The sequence below is a fragment of the Alligator mississippiensis genome, chromosome 15, assembly GCF_030867095.1.
Source record: "Alligator mississippiensis isolate rAllMis1 chromosome 15, rAllMis1, whole genome shotgun sequence".
Lineage (NCBI taxonomy): Eukaryota > Metazoa > Chordata > Crocodylia > Alligatoridae > Alligator > Alligator mississippiensis.
The window spans coordinates 1488843-1511134 of record NC_081838.1 but is presented as its reverse complement, the minus strand read 5'-3'; the positions used below and the strand labels follow the sequence as shown (position 1 = coordinate 1511134).

General features: G+C 66.1%; 1 protein-coding gene across 1 annotated transcript; it reads right to left on the bottom strand.

Moving 5' to 3' along the window:
* Nucleotides 1-346: 346 nt before the first annotated feature.
* On the bottom strand, nt 347-10562 carry AXL (AXL receptor tyrosine kinase). Its single transcript, XM_059719015.1, is given in 23 exon segments — nt 347-1404; nt 1629-1765; nt 2483-2642; nt 3130-3239; nt 3453-3574; nt 3943-4035; nt 4640-4717; nt 4931-5026; nt 5227-5318; nt 5402-5534; nt 5736-5762; nt 5882-6023; nt 6453-6592; nt 6716-6912; nt 7235-7266; nt 7358-7473; nt 7580-7660; nt 8596-8725; nt 8727-8779; nt 8891-8957; nt 8959-8992; nt 9111-9309; nt 10405-10562. Coding segments are annotated over 23 exon segments (2697 nt in total). The 5' UTR covers nt 10493-10562; the 3' UTR covers nt 347-1034.
* Between the last annotated feature and the right edge of the window lie 11730 nt (nt 10563-22292).

Below are 22292 nucleotides of genomic sequence, written 5' to 3'. Positions count from 1 at the left end.
TGCTCCCGTTACCCGTTGTGTCGCTTTGCTCCTAGGACCAAATTCAGCCCCGGTGAGAGAGGACACAAGACCGCGCTTGGCAGTGGGAGACACAGCTGGCACTGGCAGAGCCAGAGGTGAATTTGTCCTCAGTCTCTTCAGCAAGTGAGTTGTGGGGGCGGGGTTGTCCATTCACCCCATTGCTTCACCCCCCAGGCATGTACAGCTCCGAGCACAGTGTCGAGGCCTCCCCAGCTGGTGCAAACAGACCCAAGCTCCTATCCTTCCACCCTGCCCAGCTTCCCCATGCCTGGACCCCATGATGCCCCCGCCCCACCCCAGTCCAGCAGCCGCGGCCCCTGGGAAGTTCTGCAAAGAGTGTGTTTATTCCCAGGCACGTACAGCGCCGAGCGTGGGGCGTACAAACCAGTTCATATACAGCACGTACAAAACGGGGCAGTATGTACAGAGGAGACTGGGCTTGGTTGTGAGGTGGGGGGGGTGGGGGTGCTGGATCGGGGCCGCGGGCCCAGCCAGGGTCCACCTTCCTGGGGCTGTGGGAGCTGAGGCTTGGCATGCTCAGGACATGTCGGGCACCACCCCAGAATGGTGGGGGGGGGAGAGGGGGAGTGTGGAGGCTGGGGCAGGGGGGCAAAGGGGCCATGTCCTGCCCTACTGACCTTCAGGCTTGGGGGCGGGGGGGGGGGTCAGGGGTCTGTCGGATGGACGATTGGCCAGGGATGGGGGGAGCAATGGCAGTGAAACAGCTTGGGGAGGGGAATGTACCAACTGGAGGGGGGGGGGGGGGGGCTAGTGGCTGTGGGGGGGCCAAGGGGGGCAGCCAGGCCCAGCCAGCCCTTGTCCCGCAGGGCTAGTTGCCCCCCTCAAATGCCCCTAGCCCCCCACCCCTGTGGGAGGTTATGTGCCAGGGGTGTCTCACCAGGAAGAGGGGGCACTCCATCCTGCCCCGCCCCCCCAGGTGCCCCAGAGCATACTGGGAAGAGCCCAATGGGGGTGGGGGTAGGGGTCCAAGAGACCACCCCCCCGAGCCCCACTCAAGCCCCCTCCTCAGAGGCAGTGCAGGGCGAGGAGGTCCCAGGGGGGTCTCCCAGGGCCCGGCTGCCCTCGTGGGGGGGTGGGCATAGCACATAGCGCCCGGCCCCCCGTGGAGGGGGCACCTGGGCCCCGGCAGCCCCCACACACCCACCCTTGGGGCAGCCTGGCTCTTCGGGGCCCCACCCCCCCACAGCACCCAGCTCCGCCCTCTCGCCTGCTCCCCCTTCCTCCATGTTGACATAGAGGGTCTCGGCGGGGTCCATGGGGGGCGGGAGCCCCCCCAGGATCTTGGCCAGCGCCTCGTGCAGCTCCTCAAAGCCCGGCCGGTCCCGGGGGCTCAGCGTCCAGCAGCTCGACATCAGCTCGTACCTGTGGAGAGGGGGGTGGAGTGAGATGTGGCCACCTCTGGGCCAGGATGTTGGGGCTGGGTCTAACAGGGACCTGGGATGCAGCCACTTCTGGGGTCGAATGTGAAGGCTGGGCGTAACGGGGACCTGAGATGCGGCCACCAATGGGGCGGGCGCACCCTGAGGACACAGGCCCACTCCACGGCCTGCTGGGAGCGACCCGGGGGGGGCGGGGGGGGCACTCACAGGCCGTCGAGGCAGTCGGGTGGCTGGCGCAGCCGGTGGCCCTGGCGCAGGTAGTCGTAGATCTCGCTGTTCTCCACGCCCGGGTACGGCGTCTGCCCCCGCGTCGCGATCTCCCACATGGTCACCCCGAACGACCACTATGGGGAGGGTGGCGGGGGGCAGGGGTTAGTGCCCTCCCATTGGCTGGGGGCAGCAAGGGCACCTTCCCATTGGCCACCATGCATGGTGCCCTCTTATTGGCCAGGGGCAGGAACCATGGCCAATGGCAGCAATGGTGTCCCTGCATTGGCCAGGGGCAATCACAGTTGCCTCCCCATTGGCTGGGGAACAGCAACCATGCCCTCCCAAGAATGGTGACCTCCCATCGGCCAGGAGCAATAACAGTGCCATCCCACTGGCTGATGGAGAATAATGGTACCCTCTCATTGGCTGGGGGCAGCACCCATGCCCGCCTACTGTCTGGGGACAGGAACCGTGCCCCTGTACAGGCTGGTGGGGCAGGGACAGTAATGGTGCTCTCCCATTGGCTGGGGGCGGGCCAGCACCCATGTCCTTTCATTCGCTGGGGGCAGTACTGGTACCCTCCCATTGGCCAGAGGCAGGTGGGGGGCAGTAATCATGCCTTCTTATTGGCTGAGGACAGGCAGGGAGCAGAAATGCTGCCTTCCCACTGGCTGGATGAGGATGGGAACCACGCCCTCCCATTGGCTGGGGCCAGTACTGGGGCCTTCCCATTGGCCACGGGGGCAGTAACTGCGTCCTTGGGGGCAGTAGTGGCACACTCCCATTGGCTAGGAGCGGGCAGGGGGCTGTGCCGGGGCCCTCCCGTTGGCCAGGGGCCGGTGGCACCTCACCACGTCGCTCTTGGTGGTGTAGACGCGGTCGGCCAGGCTCTCGATGGCGATCCACTTGACGGGCATCTTGGCGATGCGGCCCTGGCGGTAGTAGTCGCCGCTGTAGATCTTCTTGGACAGCCCGAAGTCGGCCACGCGCACCCGCATGCTCTCATCCAGCCTGGGGGTGGGCTCAGTGTGGGCGGGGCTGGAGGCGGGGCCTCCAAGGGGGGGCCCAAGGACTGGGGCCGTGGGAGTGGAGCTTATGTTAGGGGTGGAGCCACTGGAGTCAAGGGAAGTGGGGAGGGGCTAGGGGCAGAGCTGTTGAGGTTGTGGCGGGGCCACAGAGCTGGCCTGGGGTCACTGAGAATAGGGGGCGGAGACAAGGGGCTGAGGGCGGGGCCATTGGGGTGGAGCTATTAAGGATGGCGGTGTCCCAAGGGGCGGGGCCATTGAGGGTGGGAGTGTGCCCATAGAGCTGAGGCAAGGCCACAGAGTGGGAGGCGGAGACAAGGGCATGTGGGCGGGGCCACTGGAGCAGAGCCCAGGGGCGGGGGGCAGAGCTCCCTAACCAGTGGGGCTCAGGGCCGGGGCGGCGGGTCTGAACCTGCCCGTGCCACCCTTGCCCGGCGGTCGGGGTGTCGGGGGTCAGGCTCGGGGCCACTCACATGCAGTTCCGCGCCGCCAGGTCACGGTGGATGAAGTTCTTGCTGCTCAGGTAGGCCATGCCGCTGGCGATGTCGGCCATGAACTTCAGCAGCGTCTGCATCGGCAGGTACTGGGGGGCACGGAGGCGGGGGGTTAGCCTGGGGCAGCTGCATCTGGGGGTGACCACGCGGGGCGGGAGCTCGGGGGGGCAGACACGGCCGGCTGTGGGGGCATCGTGGGGCAGGGGAGGCTGGTCCGGGGGGCCGGGTGCGGCTGTTGCTGGGAAGGAGCAGGGGGCAGCAGGGGCGGGTGCGAGGGGGGCTGGGGGCGCCGAGGGGCTCACCGTGGGGGTGTCTCCGAGGCGCGAGTAGAGCAGGAAGCTGTGCAGGTCTCCGTGCTGCATGAAGGGCAGGAGCACGACGGGGGCGGGGAAGCCCCCGCTCTCCGAGCTCTGCAGGCAGACCCCTGTGGGGGCGGGGGGGGGCGGGGGTCAGGCCGGACCGCTGGGTCCCATCCAGCCCCCTCCACCCCCCCCGCAGGTCCCAGCGATGCTTTCCCAGGGCAGCCCTGCCCAGCCTGCCCCTGCGGACCGCAGCCCCCCCCCTTCCCGTCCACGTTCCCAGGGCATCGAGGGTGACACGTGGCCCGTCACACGGGCTCTCTGCCAGCCCCTCCCGCCCCAGCCTCCCTCCCCGGCTCCCCGGGGGGACGCCGGCATCTTCTGCCCATTCCATTCGCCCCCCCCCAGGCCACGAGCGGCTCCCAGTGCGGGCGGGCTGGGCTGCGGGTCGGGAGTGAGGGGCCCCGTTAACCCCCGCGGCGCTGGGCCCCACCAATCAGCGTCATGACGTTGGGGTGGTCGAAGTCCTTCATGCAAACGGCCTCGCTCAGGAAGTCCTCCAGCTCGCTGCGCGTGCAGATGGCAACTGTGGGCACAGGGGCCGGGGTCAAGGTCCAGGGGGCGGGGCCATGGCACGGGGGCGGGGCCACCAGAGGCACAGCCTGCGGAGGGCGGGGTTACAGGGCAAGAGGCGGGGCAGCCTGCAGAGGTGCAGGCACCTGGAGGTGGAGTCAGAGCCTTTGGGGGTGGAGCCACAGCATGCAGGGGCGAGGCCACAGCATATAGAGGCACCCCCCAGGATCGGCATGTAGGAAGTGGAATCAGAGCACGTAGGGGCGGAGTTGCAACCTGGGGGGTGGGGCTGCAGCACACAAGGGGTGGGGCCACAGTCCTGGAAGGCAGCTGCTCAGGGCGTGGCAGGAAGAAGACGAAGCTGCGGCACATGGCACGGAGCCACCACCCATGGGGCGGAGTCAGAGCCTCTAGGGGGCAGGGCCATTTGGTTTCTGGCACTCAAGGGGTGGGGTCACAGCACCACAGGGTAGACTCACTGCCTGCAGGGGCAGGGCTATGGAGGGGTGTGGCACATGGGGGTGGAGTCCCATCATCTGGGGGCATGACTCACTGGGGGCGGAGCCTGGGCATAGCCCCGCCCCTGGGCCTGGCAGGGGAGCATGGGGGGCACTCACTCTTCATGGTCTTCACGGCCACCTTGAGCACGGCGCCGTCGCGGTGCAGCTGCCCCTCGACCACCGCGCCGAACTCGCCTGTGGGCATCAGGCCGGGCACTCATGGGGGGGCCAGGGCATGCCTGTGCCCCCCCGTGTCTGCCACAGCCCCTCCCCCCCTGATGCCCCTCACTCCCAACCCGCAGCCCCCTTCACCCCCCATCCCTACTGGTGCCCCTCACTCCCACCCTGGCCAGATCAGGCCCCAACCCATAATGCCACGGGGCAAGGGCAGGGGTGGGGGGGCAGTACCTTCACCCAGCGTCTTGCCCAGGGCCACGCGGTGCCGGTCGACCATGACGTCCCGCAGCTTCTCTTTCAGCTCCTCACTGATGCCCAGGCGGTTCACTGGGGGGGCAAGGGGGGCATCAAGGCCTGCCCCCCCCCTCCACGGGCTCAGGGTAAGGGGGGGGGGTCTCGGCCCCCTGCATGAGGCTGGGAGGGGAAACTGAGGCAGGGAGCCTGCTGCAGGTGGAGGGGGAAGGGATGGGGGGCGAAGGGGCCCGGCTGGAAAAGGGACCCAGGCATGCGGGTTGGGGGGCACTCACGCGTGGCCTCGGTGGTCCGGCGGCTGTAGGACTTGCGGACGCGGTAATGGACCACGAGCTCACCCCGCTCGAGCCGCGGCTCGAAGGCTTCACTGCGGGGAGGGGGGTGGGTGAGACCCACAGCCCCCCCCCGGTGCCCCTCGCTCCCGCCCCGCAGCCCCCCGCCCCCACTCACCCGTAGCGCGTCTCCTTGCGCCGCACCCGGGCGAGGAAGAGGACGAGGATGATGCTGAAGGCTCCGGCCGCTGCCACGGCCACGACCACAGCCCACCAGGGCCAGGCCAGGGCGGGGGCCGCCACGTCCCTCACTGCCATTTGGGGAGGCGGGGGGGTTAGTTGGTTTCAGCGGGTGTGAGGGGCACATCCTTGCCACGTGCTTTGCAGAGGGGGGGACCTCTGTGGCTCCCCTCAGCCCTAAAGCCCCCCCCCGAGCTTCTGGGTGGTTTGGGGCAGGAGGCACCAGGGGGGTATCTGTGGGGGGTAGTATTGGGGTGAATGCCCCCCCTCACCTGTCTGCGGCTCCGGCTGGCCGTCATCTGCAGGGGAGAGCAGACGTGACCCCGTCAGCCCCCACCAGCCCCGAAAGGACCCAAGGACCCGGGGAGCAGGCCAGGGGCCAAGCTGGGGGTCCCCACCTCCACCCCCCAGTACTCACGGTCGGGGCCGGGCACGGGCAGGGGGAAGCTCCAGGGCCCTTCGCCGGCGCCGGTCCGGGCGGCCACGCGCACCGTCAGGTTCTGCACGGCCGGCGCCAGCTCCAGCGCCGCCTCCCGCGCCAGCCCCACGTCCACCACCACCTGCGGGGGGCCACCGTGTCACGAGCTGCCCCGGCCTCAGCTCCTCAGGGGTGTGGCCAGGTCCAGGGGGCGGAGCTCCAGTGGGTGGCCTGGCACCAGGAGGGGCGGGGCCATGCCATGTGGGCCAGGTGGGCTGGGGCTGTGATAGGTCAGAGGCCATGGGGGTGTGACTATGCTAGGGGCAGGGCTCTCCAAAGGGGCTGCGATAGGCTGGCTAGCACCCAGGGCGGGGCAAGGGGGTGGGGATATGGCAGGGGTGGGGCTCCCCTCATGTGCTGCAATAGGCCGGTCGGTACCTGAGGTGGGGCAAGCAGGTGGGGCTATAGCAGGAGGCGGGGCTCATCTCAGCCAGGCCAGCCTTGTGATTGGCCAGTGGGGCTGGGGGCGGGGCCATGGCAGGGTGGGGCTGGGGGCGGGGCCAGGGCTCACCTCGGGCAGGCCGGCGCTGCGATAGGCCAGGCGGTAGCCGTGCAGGACCCCGGGCAGGCGGCCGGGGGGCTCCCGCCACTGCACCAGAGCGCGGGTCCCATTGCGGGTAGCCATCACGTCGTCCGGGGGGGCGCTGGGCGCTGGGGGGGGGCACACGTGAGGGGGGCTCGAACCTCCCACTCCTGCATCGCTCCCGAGAAGAACCCAGGTGTCCGCCCCCCACAAACCCCCAGCGCAGGCGACCCTGGCGTCCGGGCACTCACGGGCCTCGAGGGTGCGGGCAGGCAGCCAATGGGTCCAGCGGGAGGCGCCGGCGCGGCTGCGGCAGGCGGCGCGCACGTGGTAGCTGGCGAAGGGCTCCAGGTCCCCGAGCACCAGGCCGAAGGGGGGCACCGAGATGCTGAGGGCACGAGGGGTGTTGGGGGGGGGCCGGGGGCAGCTCCTCGTCCGAGCGCAGCACCTAGGGGGGTGAGGGGGGCACTCAGACCACGCCCCCCCACGGGCCCGGCCGCAGCCCCCCGCCCCCCGAAAAGGGAAGCGCGACGTGCTGATCTCCAGATATTTTTCCCAGTTTATGACAGACCTCAGCTCTCACTTCTGCTTTCCTGCCCCCCCCGGACATCCGGACCCCCCCACGTTCCCTCCTTCCACCTCTGGGCACCCCCCCGCCACCGGGTGCCCCCAGCCCTGTTGGTGGGAAACTGAAATTCAGCTGCCCTTGGGGAAGCGAAAGTGTGCGAGGGGTGGGGGGGGACAGGGAGAGAACATGGGGGGGCTGATACCTTTGTAGCCCCCCCTCCATAATGGGCAGGGGCTGCAGGTCAGGAGTGAGGGCACTGGCAGGGCTGGGGGGGCCGGGGGCTGCGGGTCAGGAGTGTGGGCCCCGACTGCCCCCCCGGCCCTACCTGCACGGTGCAGTGGGTGAGGGGCTCGTCCCCGCTGGCCCCCGGCTCCCAGGCCAGCTCCAGCGCCGTCGTGCTCTGGGTCACCAGCGCCAGGTTCTGGGGTTGTTGCGGCACCACTGGGGAGGTCAGAGGTCAGGGGTCAAACGGGGGGTCACCAGAACTCACCCCCGCCCCCAGATTCACTTGGGAGGCCCCCCTGAGGCCCGATCCTGCCCCCCTCACCTGTGACCACGGCCGTGCGGGAGGTGGTGACGCCCTTGGCGTTGTGCGCTTCGCACGAGAACTCGGCGCTGCGGGTCAGGCCTGGGGGGTGGGGGGCGGATGAGTGGGGGGCCTGCCCCCGGTGCCCCTTATTCCTGACCCGCAGCCCCCTGCCCTCCCCAGTGCCCCTTGCTCCTGGCCCGCAGCCCCCTGCCCCCCACCCCGGTGTCTTGCACAGCCCTGCCCCCCCCACTCAAGGCCATGAGGCCTTATCTGGGGCCGAGGCCGGAGCGCCACAGCCCCCGCGGCCTGGAGGGGATGGGGGGGGGCATCGCGGCCTGCAGCCAAGGTCAGGGAACAGGGAGCGCTGGGGGTGGGGGCAGGATGAGGCCCAGTGTCCCCAGAGCCCCCTGGCTACGAGGGGAGGGGCCCGGACTGCTGGGTTCCTCCCCGGCCAGGGAATGGGGGGGCGCGGGGACGCCCCGATGCCAGGAGCTGCCGGGGCCCTGACTCAGCCCCTGTCCCTGCCCTGCATTCTCCTGCCCTGAGTCAGCCCCGCCCCAGCTCCTGCCAGCGACCAGGGGCCTCTGTGCCTCGGCCCCCCCGCGCCCCCCGGGGCTGTTCCCACGCTCGCGGGCGCCCAGGCAGCCGCTGCCATTGAGAGGGGCACAAAGGGGCCGCGGCCCAGACAAGGGGCCCATTGAGACTGGGGGCGGGGGGGCAGCATGGGCATGGAGCCTGGCCCCTCCCCCAGCCCTGCCGGTGCCCCTCACACCCAACCTGCAGCCCCCCTCACTCCTGACCCACAGCCCCCCTGCCCCCTAATGCCCCACACTCCCAACCTGCAGCCCCCTTGCCCCCTGGTGCCCCTCACTCCCAACCCGCATCCCCACTTCCTCCCTCACTCCTGACCCACATTCCCCCACCCCCGATGCCCCTCACTCCTGACCCGCATCCCCCCTGCCCCCCTCACTCCTGACCCACATTCCCCCACCCCCTGATGCCCCTCACTCCCGACCCGCAGCCCCCATGCTTACCTGCCAGGGTGAGGGTGGAGGGCACCCGGGCCAGGGCCTCGTGGAGGCCATTGAGGGGGGCTCCGTCCTGCAGCCACACGAGCCGCACGGGCTCGGGGGGGCCCTGGGCCCCGCAGCTGAGGTTGAGGGGGGGTCTCAGCTGCCACCGTCTGGTCCTGGGGCTCCTCGGAGAACACAGGGAGGCCTGGGGGGGGGGGGGGGCAGGAGCTGATGCTCCAAGGCCTTGGCCCACCCCCCTACCCTGCCAGTGCCCCTCACTCCCAACCTGCAGCCCACCCCCGGCCCCCTCACTCACCCTCCAGGGTCAGATGAGCCTCATCCGACAGCATCTGCTCCCCGTCCACCCACAGGGCGCACTGGTACCCAGCCCATGTCAGACAACTGCACTGCTAGGATGCTGCGGAGGTGACGGGGGGGAGGCAGGGTTGGGGGGACCTGCTGGTGCCCCTCACTCCCGACACGCAGCCCCCACCTCAGCTGGCCCCTGCCCCTCACTCGTGACCCGCAGCCCCCACCTGAGCTCGCTGGTGCCCAGCCAGTCGTCCTCGTGCAGGGGCAGGTGCAGCTGGTTGCTGTCGGCCAGCTCCAGCGGGTGCCCGTTGTGGTGCCAGGTGATGTCGGGGGGCTCGTCCGGGGCCTGCACGGTGCAGCGCAGCGCCACATCCTGGCCCGGCGACGCCGTCCGGTTGCCCGGGCTCTCCACGAACCGCAGCCCTGGGGCAGGGGGGTGGGCCGTGTCACCCACCCGGGGCCTGCCCAGAGCCGCACACAGGAGGGAGCCCCCCGCCCTGGCCCCACACGGGCCCCTGGGCACGTGGGTTCTCGTTCCTGGGGATGCCGTGTTCTTTCCCCCGAACCCTGGACGCCCCCCATCTGCCCCCCAGGCCCCACCTGGACCCCTGGGGTCTCTCTGCAGTGCTGCCAGGGGAGTGGGGTCCAATAGTCAAAGCGAGGGTGTGGGGGGGGAGTCTGGCCACCTGGGGTTTTTGCCTGACTTAGTGCAGTGCCTCAGTTTCCCCAGCTGCCTGACCCCTGGGAGCTGGGGGGGGGGTGGAGGGGGGCGTTAACTCTTCGAGCCTGGGAGCCACATCCAGTGCGCAGGTCGTGGGAAGGGAAGTCGCACCCGGGCCCAGCGCTGGGGGGGTCACGGCCTGGACCTGCCTCCCCCCATCCAGGGCTTCCGGCCCCCCCAGCCCCTGTCCGTGACCTGGCAAGGCTGCTTCTGGCCCCAAAATGCGGCTGCTTCTGGGGTGGGGGTCGGGGAACGTCCGCACATAAGGGCTATGGGGCCCTGGGGGTGTCCCCGCCAAGAAGCGCCCTCTGCTCCGCAGAGGAGGGGGCCTGATCCGTCCCCCCCTCCCCCGGCTGGACGGCTGTAACCAGCCCCAGATGTCTGGCTCCGGCGGCCCCTTGGCTCTGGGGGGCGCGTCATCGGCCCCCACCCAGCAGGTGCAGGGTGGGCTGGCCAAGAACCCCCCCCCCCCGCCCTGCTGGCGCCCCCCACTCCCGACCCATTGCCCCCCCCGGTCCTGCCGGCACCCCCCACTCCCGACCCACCGCCGCCCCCCACTCCCGCCCCTGCCGCTGGAGGGCATCATCGCAGCCATGTGTCCTGCCCCCCGTACCGCCCCGGCGGCGACTCTCCCGGGGCCCGGCCGGCCGGGAGTCAGGGTCAGACCGGGGCCCGGGAGCCTGGGGGCGGCTGACCGCGGGGGTTGTACAGCTCCGAGCACCTCGGCCAGGGGGCAGCCGCCCGGGCTCGTGGGGGGAAACTGAGGCAGGCGGGGCCGGGAGCGGGGCTGCACTCACCGCGGGCGGCGGCGCCGGGGGCCGCCAGGAGCAGCAGGGGCAGGAGCAGCCGGGTCGGGATCGGGATCGGGGCCGGGGCCGGGGCCATGGCCGGGCCGGGCCGGGGGCTGCGACCGAGTCCCGGCGCCCGCAGCTCCGCGCCCGCCCCGGCCCGGCCCCGGCCCCGCGCCCGCCCCGCTCCGCCCCGCCCGGCCCCGCCCGGCCCGGGCCACATTCCACCGGCGCCTCGGGGGTTAACGGGAGGAGAGGGGGGGCTCGGGGGCCTTAAAGGGCCAGGCGCCTGCGGGCAGCGCTCCCGGAGCGGGACCCGAGCGCACCAGCTGTGCCTCAGTTTCCCCCGCCCTGCCCCGTGTGTGAGCGCCCCGGTCGTGCCTCGGTTTCCCCTTCCTGCCTCATGCCCCCCCCCCCCGGCCGCCCCCGCAGCCGTGCCTCAGTTTCCCCGGGTTGGGAGACAACCTGGGGGGCCGGGTTCCCAGCGCCCCCCCAGCCCCCACTCCCTGCCGCAGACGGGGTGGGCATCGCCACCCACCACCCGCCGCCTCCGCCTGTCTGTGCCCCGGGGTTAAAGCAACAGCACTTAGCGGAGGGGGGCAGGCTGGGGGGCAGGCTGGGGGGCTGCGGGGCAGCGGCCGGGCTGAGGGGGGGGGGCAGACTGCCCAGCGTGGGGGGAGACTGCGTCACGGGTGTGTCTGAGCCCGAAGCCACCGGCCACAGCGCCCACAGCGCCAGCTGTTGGGGGGGGCAGGGGCTGACTCAGACCCCGGACACCTGCGGTGCCCCCCGCTCCCGCCCCGCAGCCCCCCTCGCTGGAGTCCCACAGCCTGGGGGGTCAGATCCGGATAGCCCAGGGAGGGGGCAGGGGACTGGGGGCAATCCTCCCGCCCCTCCTGCAGGCTGAGATCAGCCCTGTGCCACCAAGGCTGGGTGGGGGACCCGCGGCCCCCATCGGAGCCCCCTGGGACTGCCTCAGGCCTGGCAGGGAGGGGGTTAATCCCAGCACGCAGGCCTCTGGGTTAATGGGGGTGGGGAGGGGGTGCAGGGGGGAGTGAGGGGCTCAGGCAGGGCCGGGGAGGGGAAAGTCTGCCTTGCGCATCCAGCCTTGCCCCGCGGGGCTGTGGGAGGGTCTGGGGGGCACTGCCAGGGCCAGGAGGGAGTTTCCAAGCCCGGACCTGACTCAGACACTGCCCGCTGCCACCAGCCCCCCCTCCCCCCGCAGCAATGGGACAGGATAGTAAGGCGGGTAGGGGTCAGACCCAGGGGGCCGAGCCTGGGCTCAGGCCTGTCCTGGTTTGGAGGAGGGGGCTAAACTCAATGCAGGGAGACAATGCCTCCCCCCAGCCCAACGCTGGCCGCAGACCCCCCCCCCCCGCCCCCCACTGGCCCTTTGCTGAGTGTCTCGAAAGCCCGAGGCCTCGGCCGCGGTGGGGATGTGAAACTCCCGCGCAGCTCGCTCCATGCCCTGGCGCTGGGCTGGTGCTGCCAGCTCCCCCAGCCCCCTGCGACCCCCCCAGCCCGGCGCAGGGGCAGCCAGGCCTGTCCCCCCAGCTCAGGCTTCAGCCCCCTCCCCACCTCCCGCGGGCTCGGCGCCTCGCTGTAGCGCCCCCAAATCCAGGCCTGCGCGGGGAGCGCGGGTCCGGCCGAGCCAGGACACCTGGGCTCCCCCAGCACCCGCGACAGGTGCGAGGACCGGGGGCCCCGGCTGCTGCGGTCGGGCTGGGCCCTCAGCGCCGGCTCTGCGCATTCCTGGGCCGTTGTCTTAGCAGGAAGGAATTTCCTGCCTGCGATTCTCCATTTATTTATACTCCCGCCTGCGGCTCCCACGCACGCCCGGCCAGCTCCGGGCCCGGGCACCGCACAGGGGATGGGGACAGGGCCCACGGGTGCATCCAGGGGTGGCGACGGGGTGCAGCCGTGGGGGCATCCTTGCATCTTAGTCTCTGGGGAGGCAGATGAGCGTGTGGGGCTAGGACGACTGGGCAGATAAAGTCCAGTTTTGGAGCAAAAGCAGAGCAGATCAAACCAGTGCAACGTCTGCTCGAGGGTATCAGTGGAGACGAGACGCTTTTCTCCCATCCTAGTGGAGCTGGTGCCGTCCGATCCAGTTTCACATCCAAGCCAGAACACCTTGAACTGCCGGAGTGGACGGTCCCTTGCTGTATGATGCCCCCATTTAGGACACAGAGCATGGTCCAGAGGGGAAAATACGGCCGGAGACATCCAGGGTGTCAAGTCACGAGTCCTGGCGGTGTCCCTGTCTCTTCTTTGGGTTCATTCAATAAAATCTCGCGTCCTTGGGTGTCTTAAGGGCAATAAGGGGATCTTGGGTTCAACAAGGACAAGTGCAAAGTCCTGCACTTAGGACGGAGCAATCCTATGCTGGGGTGACGGGCTGGGCAGCTGCTCTGCAGAAAAGGGCCTGGGGGGGCAGGGGGCAAGAAGCTGAACAGGAGCCGGCAGCGTGCCCGTGGTGCCAGGAAAGCAAACAGCACCCTGGGCTGCATTGGTAGGAGCGGTGCCAGCAGGTCGAGGGCAGTGATTCTTCCCCTCGATTCAGCACTGGGGAGGTCACATCTGGAGTCCTGTGTCCAGCTGTGGGCCCCCTGCTACAGAAAGGATGTGGCCACGTTGGAGAAAGTCCAGCGGAGGGCAATGAAAATGGTTTGGGGGCTGGGGCACAGGACATGCAAGGAGAGGCTGAGGGAACTGGGCTGATTGAGTCTGGAGAAGAGAAGACCGAGGGGGATTGAATAGCAACTATCTGAAGGGTGGTTGTAAAGAGACTGGAGCTGGGCTGTTCTCAGTGGGGGCAGATGACAGAAGGAGCAATGGGCTCAAGCTGCACCAAGGCAAGTTGAGGTTAGATATCAGGAAAATCTTTGTCACGAGGAGGGTGGTGCAGCACTGGGACAGGCTCCCCAGAGAGGCGGTGGAGTCTCCCTCCTTGGAGGTTTCCAAGGCCCAGGTAGACAAAGCCTCGGCTGGGATGATGGAGTTGGGGCCAGTCCCACTTGGAGCAGGGGGTTGCACTAGACGTGACCTCCGGAGGTCTCTTTCTGCCCTCGTCCATGGTTCTATGATCTTAATGGCAGCTCGGATACTTCGCTGTCAGGCATTTCTACCCCTGGGTTCATGGGACCGCACCTGAGAGGTGGCTTCTAGCTTGAGCGATGAGCAGTTCTGCAGGGCGGGGAAAGAGCGTCCTGGAGCCGTGGGGCTGGCAGGGAGCTGCAGGGGTCACAGCGAGTCCAACCCCGAGCTGAGGCAGGTTCAGCCTTGTCCAAACCAGCCCCGACACATCCAGCATCGAACCTCTGAGCAGCACGACCATCAGCCATGACACTGCACCAGGTATTGCTCCTGGACCTGCCCCTGGGAAGCAGGAGTGCCATGGGGGGCAACGTCCTACCAGGGGGGCATAGACACCAGAGAGACCCCAGGTCCAGGCTGTGCCCCCACTGCAGAGGAAGGCAAAACCCCCCAGTCTGGACCAGTCTGTTAGGGGGGAAACCCCTTCCTGCCCCAGTGCAGCGCTGGGCTGAGCCTGAGTGCAAGAGCAAGACCCTCCAGCCAGGATCCTGCAGGGATGGTGCCAGGAGCATTGGCACAGCCCAGCCCCATCCCGAGCCCTAAAGCCCCCCTGACAGGTGGAGCAGCAAGAAGGAGGGTGGGGGAAAATCCCTCCCAACCCCTTGCAGCAACCAGCAATGCCCAGAGATGCAGGGGATCCCCACGGCAGAGCACAGGCATCACTGCGCCTCCATCACCCCTCCAGCAGCTGCCTTGAGCCCGGCCAGGGATGAAAGCCCAAGGCCTCCCAGAAGAGACATTGCTCAAGAAGGGAAATAGGGAGCAGAAGTGAGTCCAGCTCCAACATCAAGGCCTTTCGAGCAGCCCATTAACACGTGCGGGGTGGAGAGAGCAGCAGGAACCCAGGAGATGATAAGAAGCCATGAAGCCAATGGACTCGGCACTGCCTGGGTAGAAACGCCTCTGCCTCTGGGGGTTTATAGCATGGGCGGGGGGGGGGGCAGGGACCCCACCCCCTGCCCTGGGGTCTCAGCTCTCCTGGCCCCTGTTCCCTGGTGCTCCGACCTTTTGTGGCGGAGATATTAAGCCCCCTTCAAGAGACTTGGGGCAGGAGGGGTGTCTCTCTAATAGCAGGGAGATGGCTGCTGGTCTCGCGGGTGGCTGGAGGGGCTCAGTTTGTCTGGTGAGAGGCACCGGGGTGGGTGGGGGAGAAGCAGCTTGAACTGGGTCCAGTCCTAGCCTGGTGCACGGAGACTGGGAGTCACTGGGCAGTCCTGGGGGGCACCCGCTTGCCCAGGACTGCAGTGCCAGATGGCTCCGATCCTGCCCTGCTTTGATTCCTGGCTGCTGGAGACCCCCCGCCCCCCACAAGCCACTGCCAATCCCTCAGCCCCCCGCCTCTCCCCCCTTTCCCCAAGACACCAGGATCGAGCCCTTCATCTGTTCATGCATCCCTGGGCTGCGATTGGCTGGCTGGGAGGTTGTCATGGGGATTCCCCCCCAGGATAGGCTGGGCTGGGAATTAAGCTGCTTGTAGGTGCCCCCCGCACCACCCAGCCCAGGCCTTTCACCGCCCCGGATGGATGGATGCTGGGGTCCAGCATGAGCTCGCCAGGAATCCATCGGGGCTATCTCAGGAAATACGGTAAGACCCCCCCCACCCCCAAACACCCCCCACCCATCCCCATGCACTTCCACCCATGCCCCTGCCACTCCCTGGGGCTTTTCCAGGCCAGATGCCCCTTCCCCAGCTCCGGGGCTCACTTTGGGTTGAGCCTGGATGAAGGGGGATGTGGGGGGTGGCTACGACTCAGTTTCCCCAGACTGAGCATCTTTGGGTCACCCCCCCAGGACCAAATGTAACCCTTTAACTCTGGGATACGTCACTCCCCAAACACCTCCCTCCCCTCCAAGAAGCCATTTCAGGCCCCCTGAAGCCTGGAGTAGAGGCGCTGGGAACCTGGAAGTGAAAAGCCCCCCAGGGAGGGTCCTCAACGTTTGCAGAGGGGTCAAGGCGGAGAAGGGCCTGGCTGGCTCGGGGAGAGAGTTTCTGCCTGGAAACGTTGCAGGAGATGGAAGGAAAGATCCAGGCTCGGAGGCAGGATGGAAAGGAGGTGGAGACCGGGATCCGGGGATGGAAAACGTCTCCCCGGCATCCGGGACACGGAAACGTTGGAAGGGGGCAGGGAACAAGGCTCCTCTCTGGGGCAGGCGTCTGGATCCGGCCCCACCAGGTTGGATCAAAGATGACGTGAGCAGAGACTCCCTCCATCGCCCTCCCTCCGTGCCCCACGTCCTGGCAGAGACCAGCTGGTTTCAAAGGGCCTCTGGGTCCAGTCCAAGCCTCTTTGGAAGTGAAACCAGCTGGAAAATGCCCGGTGCTTTTCCCCCGCCCCCCTCTCTGGGCATGTGGATTTGATATTTTTGCAATGAAAATCCCAGGAAAGAAAGAAAAAAACCAAAACAAAACAAGTTACAGGTTGAAAGCCAGCTTCAGGGACAAGCGTCGGCTTCGAAACCCACCAAACCCTGAAAAGCACCCAGGAAAGGCATCGACTCAACCGAGACCCCCAAGTCCTGCCCTGAAAACTGATTTTTGCCAAACCAGGGAGAAAGGGAAGAGGGGACTTTCTAGCTGAAAGCCGATGGTTCGGCTGAAAACTTACATAATTCACAAGAAAAGGTTAAAAAAGGGGGAGTTACCGTATTCTCTCACATACAACACGCGCCTTTGCACTCACAACCGGCTCCCTGTGTGGCTATTCAGGGAGTCAAGTGACTTAATGGATCGTCCCAAGAGGACGGAGCTGGGCTGTTCTCAGCGGGGGCAGATGACAGGACAAGGGGCAATGGGCTCAGGCTGCAGCAAGGGAAGTTGAGGTTGGATATGATATTAGGAAGAACTTTCTCACGAGGAAGGTGGTGAAGCGCTGGATCAGCCTGCCCAGAGCGGCGGTGCAGTCTGCATCCTTGGAGGTTTTGAAGACCCGGGTAGATAAAGCTTTGGCTGGGATGATGTAGCTGGGGCTGGTCCTGCCTTGAGCCCTCCTGAGGTCCCGTCCAACCTGAATTTTCTGTGATTCTTCTTCACTCCAGAGGTTTGAATGACCATCTCTGTCTTAATTGCTCTTGCCAGTCCACTAATCAAATTCCCATCGCTTGCCTGCTGCTCCTGGTCTCCCTTCTCCCATTTCGAGGTTCCTTTCAAAAGCAGTGATGCACCAGCCTTCAGCAGCAAGTAGGGGTTCAGCTTTAGTTAAGCAGTACAGGGAAGGCGAGCAAGGGGAAGAGGAGGCTCCACCCCTGCTCCACACAGCCATGACCTCTAGACAAATCTCCCCCCACCTTCATTCTGCCTTTCGAAAGCCACCCGCGGGTCTGTCTGGGCCGCGTGGCAGGACAGGAAATACGGTGCTTCCCCCAGTTCTGACATCTCAACTTCAGTTTCCTTTTGGATGGAAAAGCTCTTTTTTGGGGGGGTCTCGAGCTCTCCGATAGCTTCAGGCAGGACACAGCCGACTCCCTGTCCCGAAAGTGTTAATTGTTTTGAGGCCGGCTCCCCCCCCAGTTCCTTGCTGCTCTCCTGGGATTTAGGGCAGGTCTCAGCTGTCCCTGCTGTTGCAGGGCCCCGCCCTGGGCTGGGATTAACCCCCACCCTGGGCCCTGATTGAATCCTAATCCTGAAGCAGCAAACCGTGTTTAATCAGAGGCTTTCATCTGCCCCACTCCCCCCCACCTCCCCGGGAGTCTGGTTGCCCCCGGCTCCGGCTCCCGGCGATGGCAGCTCTGAAAGCCCCGGGCGGGTCGGGCCAGCGGGCGCTGCCCAGGTGGGGTCGGCTCCTAGTGCGATAAGGGGATGGAGACAGGCTGGCTGGCTGCGGCAGAGATATGCACACACGCACACATACACTATAGGCCCAGAGTGCCTATACACCCCACCCCCCACACACGCACACAACAGGCAGAGATATAGCCACCCCCACCCCCTAGGCATACACGCGTACCCTAACGGCAGAGAGGTACACACCATAGGCAGAGATATAGCCACAGACACACACACAGAGCAGAGATTGCGTGTACATCTCTGCACAGAACTGTGGCTTAGCTCAGAGGTTCGATGCCCGGCTTGTCCGGGCCACTTCGGACAGGCCTGCTCCTGCCTCGGGCCGGGCTTGGACTGGATGTGACCCCTGGAGCAATTCGGGCCCTTTTATTTCTTTAAATGACCGCCAATCTGCGCTGCATGGACAGGCTTGGAAAACAAAGACCGTGGGCAAAAGCCAAGAGTCGGCGTTATCCAAGGGCTGCAGACCACCAGTTTGGAGGCCTGGGCGGGCAGGACTGAGAGGGAGAGGCTGGAAGAGCTCGAGGGGTCAAGCCTGGAGACGGAGCGGGGGTTTGATCCCAGTCTTGGGGCGACAACAGAGAGGACGGGGACAGGCTTTTCTCTGGGGCCGCAGGGGACAGGACTAGGAGCAACGGCCTCCGGCTGCAGCAGGGGAAACTGAGGCTGGAGAGGAGGAGGGTCCAGCACTGGGCATCTCCATCCCTGGAGAGGTCCAAGCGCAGGCTGGAGAGACCCGGGGCCAGGAGGGTTTGAACAGGGCCGATCCAGATGTGACCCAATGAGGTCCCTTGCAGCCGGGCTTCCCCCCGACACCTGCCTGCCCGTCTCATCCCCCTCTCCAATGCGGCCTGCTCCTTGCTCTATGTGTGTGCAGCGCTGTGCACACAGGGCCTTTTGCTTTCGGTGCTGTAAACCCTCCTACAGCCGCCAGGGTTGGGGTGTGCAGGGGTGCCCCACCTTGGGCCCCGGGAGCTGACACGGGGACTCTCCCTGCAGGGGGGTTCCTCTTCAAGCAGTGGAAGGAGAAGTTCCTCTTCCTGGCCCCAGACGGCAGCCTGATCATCAGTCGTGACGCCCAGTCTCCGGCCGAGCTGGGCATCTCTCTGGGCACCAGCTGCCGCGCCATCCTGGAGGGCCGCGAGCTTGGGGACCTGCCTCGCCTGCCCGGGGGCGCCCGGCCTGACAGCTGCCTGGGGCTGAGCCTCAGTGACGGCCGGGTCTTGCTCCTCCTGGCCCCGGACAGCCAAGTTTGCAGGTAGGACCAGGGTGGAGGGCAGGGGGAAAGCAGGGCGGGCAACTCCCGGCCCACGGGAGATGCAGACGTGCAGGGGATGGGGGCTGCTATCCAGCACCTGTTCTCTGCCCCACTCAGCGGGGTGCCCGAGAGCCTTTGCAGGGTGCTACAGCGGGGACCTGCCCTTGGCAGCTCCCATCACTGAGTACAACCCCAGCAGGGGGGATCGGCTGCCCATTCGCCCTCCCATCTTGCTGGCCGCACACGAGGAGCCAGTTTCAGACCCAAGCCAGCACAGATCGAACTAGGGGAATGTGCGCTCGTTTGCTACGATATCAGTTAAATAGAGGCTGGAAGCTTTGCCCCTAGGCTAGTGGACCTGGCACTAGAGGATCCACTTTCAGACCAAAAGCAAATCTAAATGTAACCTTTGCGACACGCAGCCCTTTGCTAGATGAGTTTTGAAGTTTAAACAACAAACAACACCGCAAACGAGGCAAAACCTGATACCCTGCCCTGAGTCCCGTGGCTGTCGGAGTTCAATGACAGCTCTTCTTTAGCTCCGCCCAGCAAAATCTCACCTTCTTGAGCACCTTCCTGGTGCCTCCGATGTGTCGCTGTTGGTTGTTTCGACCCCTGAGCTCGTGTGACGGTGCCCGCATGAAGAGTTGAAGCCATTGCAGGGCAGGGAAAGAGGGGAGAGATGTTGGTTTACCAGCAGTAGGTGCAGGCAGAGGAAAGGCCGGCTTGAGCAGTGCAACGATCAAGACTTAGAAAGGAGAGAGAGCCGTTAACATGTGTGAGGTGGAGAGATTAGCAGGAATCGGGGAGGTGAAGAAGCCCATGGACTCAGGGCTGCCTGAGTAGAAATGCCCCTGCCTCTGCTGGCAGTTGGGTTTAAAGTCTGGGTGGGGTAAGAATCAAAAAGGGTGCAACAGCCCTCCTGCCCCCCCACCGGGATCTGCCCCCAGGGGTGTCCTGCCCCCGATACCCTCAACCGGTGCAGCCCCTGTGCCTCCAGCTGCCTCCGTCCAGCACCTGGTGACCCAGCTCTGAGCTGTGCGCCACGGGGTGGTGTGGATGGGGGGAAGAGGTTGGCTCCAGGGCACTAACCTCCCCTCTTCTTCTCTTCCCCGGCTTCCAGGCAGTGGCTTAATGTCCTCCGCAAAGTCAAGGAAGTGAGTGCAAAGGGATTCAGGGGATCTCAGGGGGGACCAGCCCATGGCCCCCATCGGTGATGGAGCTCTTCTCTCTGTCTCTGCCCAGAGCTTCTCCCAAGGGTCCCCCACGAGCTGCCGGCTCCACATCCGCTCGCCCGCCAGGACGTGCTGCTGGACCGAAGCGGGAGGGGGTAATGAGTCCCCTGGTGCAGAGAGGAGAGAAGGTGCGAGGTCCCCCATGACTTGAGCCCCCCGTCACCACGGCCCTGGCACCACAGCCACGGACCCCGCAGTCAGCAGGGCTCTGGGTCTCCCATTAGCCTCGGCGCTGGAGAGCCATGGCGAGGGGCTCATTCAGACCCAGAGCCGAGGGGGGTCTCATGGCACCACTTACCCCTGCCTTCTCTCCCCAGCCCCCACCAGGACGAGCCAGCGCCTGGAGAAGCGCTCCGCGCACTGCCTCCGCCACGGCTCCCCGGCTCTGCCGGGGGTCCGGGCTGCCTGCTTGCTGATGGGGAGCGCAGCGGCTGGCCCCACCATGGGCTACATGGTCACCTCGGCACCCACCGCCCGCCCCACCGAGGCCCTGCCCCCCGACTTCAAGGAGCTGGGCTACCACCCGAGCGCCTGCGACCCCGAAGCTGCCCCCTACGACGCGCTGGACTACGAGGGCCTGGACCAGGACTTTGATGCGCCCGATTTTGGGGGCTTCACCTTCTAGAGACCCCACCCCCTTCTGCACCCCCTTCCCCAGATCTAAAGGGCTACACCCCGGGCTGGCTGCACCCCAGCTGCTCGTCTCCCCTTCCCCGCCCATCAGTGGGCGATGACAGGGCCATCAGAGCCATGGGGGACTTCTCTAAAGTCCCTGAACCAGGTAAGAAATCCCCTTCCCTTCCCCTCGGTGCTCAGAGGTGCTTCCCATCTCCTCCCTGTTCCCTCCAACCCTCCCGCTGCTTTCCCCACTGTCCTTGCAGGGGGCTGGGCTCACCTGGGACAGGGACGGTGGTACAGGCAGAGATGGGCAGGGGGGGCATCCCCCACCCTCCCCAGCCCCTGTGGGAGCAGGCGCGGGAAGGGGGAGCCCCTCCACCCATCACCTCTGCTGCTGTCCCTGGTCCCAGCCCCCCCCATGCCACCCAGCTGGAGCAGGTGGGAGGGGCTTTGAAGCATCCCCCGCCCCCCCAACAGTGAAGGAAGCAATAGAGGTAGGTGTTTCTGAGCACGGAGGAGAGGGAGGGGGGCTTCTTACCTGCTTTGGGGACCCTTAAGGAACACCCCCTGACTCCTGGGGTGCAAGCCAATCTGAAAAGTGTGTGGGGGGGGGTGCGGTGTTCAGGCACTGCCCCCCCACCACTGGATCCACTCCTGGCTAAACCAATGCCAAGGGGACAGTGTCCCCCCCGCACCCCCAGCTCTGTCCCCTCCACACTCCTTCACACAGGGAGAAATCAAGCTTCCTAGGCACATTACCGTATTTTCCTGCCTACAACCCACCCCCCAATAGAATCTGTGCTGTCTTGTTGAAAGGCAGAAGGAAGGGAATGAATAATCTTTCCAGAAATGGCTCGTACTGTATTTCTCACATATAAGGTGCCCTACAATTGCCAGCAGCTTATTTTAGTGAGGGGTGGGGCGGAGTATGTTGTATGCGAGATAATACAGTACCAGGGATGGTTTTGGTCTCTTTCTACCCCAAATTAGGTGTCTTTGCCATTGCTTTTTAAATCCCAGTTGCTTTTCTTAGTGCTCTGCTTTCCTGTCCTGCTTGTCCCCCCACACCATGTAGGGGTAAGGGAGGCAGGGTGGGGTCCTTGGCATCGTCAATCCCGTGTGGGGGTTTTTGCATTAAATCATAGTAGCCTCCTCCTGTCTCCCTGTGGTGCTTGCTTAGGGCATCAGTTTTTGGAGGGAAAGACAGCCGGGCCCGGCTGTCTCTGATGGACCTCAGCCAGCACCCTAGGGGTTACCGTATTTCCTCATGTACAATGTGCCCTGGAATATGTGGCGCACCTTGTTTTTGCTCGGCGCTGGAGGAGGAGAGAGATTTTTCCTTGTAGGAACAGTGGAGCGGCAGCCAGGGGGAAGTGGGTTTTTGTATTTGCCAGCTGGCTCCGGCACCGCTGAGCTCATCCTTTGGAGAGGCCATGGGCCAGGAAAGGGGGACCCCACCCTCCCCCAGGCTCGTGCCGGAGCACTTATGTGCGTAGCTTCTCTGAGGATCCTTGCAAAGCTGGATGGCCAGGGCCTCCCCGGGGTCTCCTCCAGCTCAGCCCCGAGGTCCAGGCAGCATCAGCCCTGTCCCAGCCCTCCCAGACACGTCCTGGTCCCGCCCAGTGCTAACGCCACACTGCAGCCCCATTGCACGGCAACAAGAGATGTTGTCCTGAGACACCCAGGGCCCCTGAACCTGCCCGGGGTAGAGCCGGGGGCTGCTTCAATCATGTGGGGAATGGGGCTCAATGCACTCAAGAGACCCCAGGCAAAAAAGGTGATCCCCCCCCCCCCAACACACACAGAGGCCATGTCCAGCTGAGCAGACAATTTTCTTCCTGATCCGAAGCAAGACCCTTTAGCTAGACCCTCCAGGGCTGAGTCCCAGCAGGAGTATGGGCCCAGC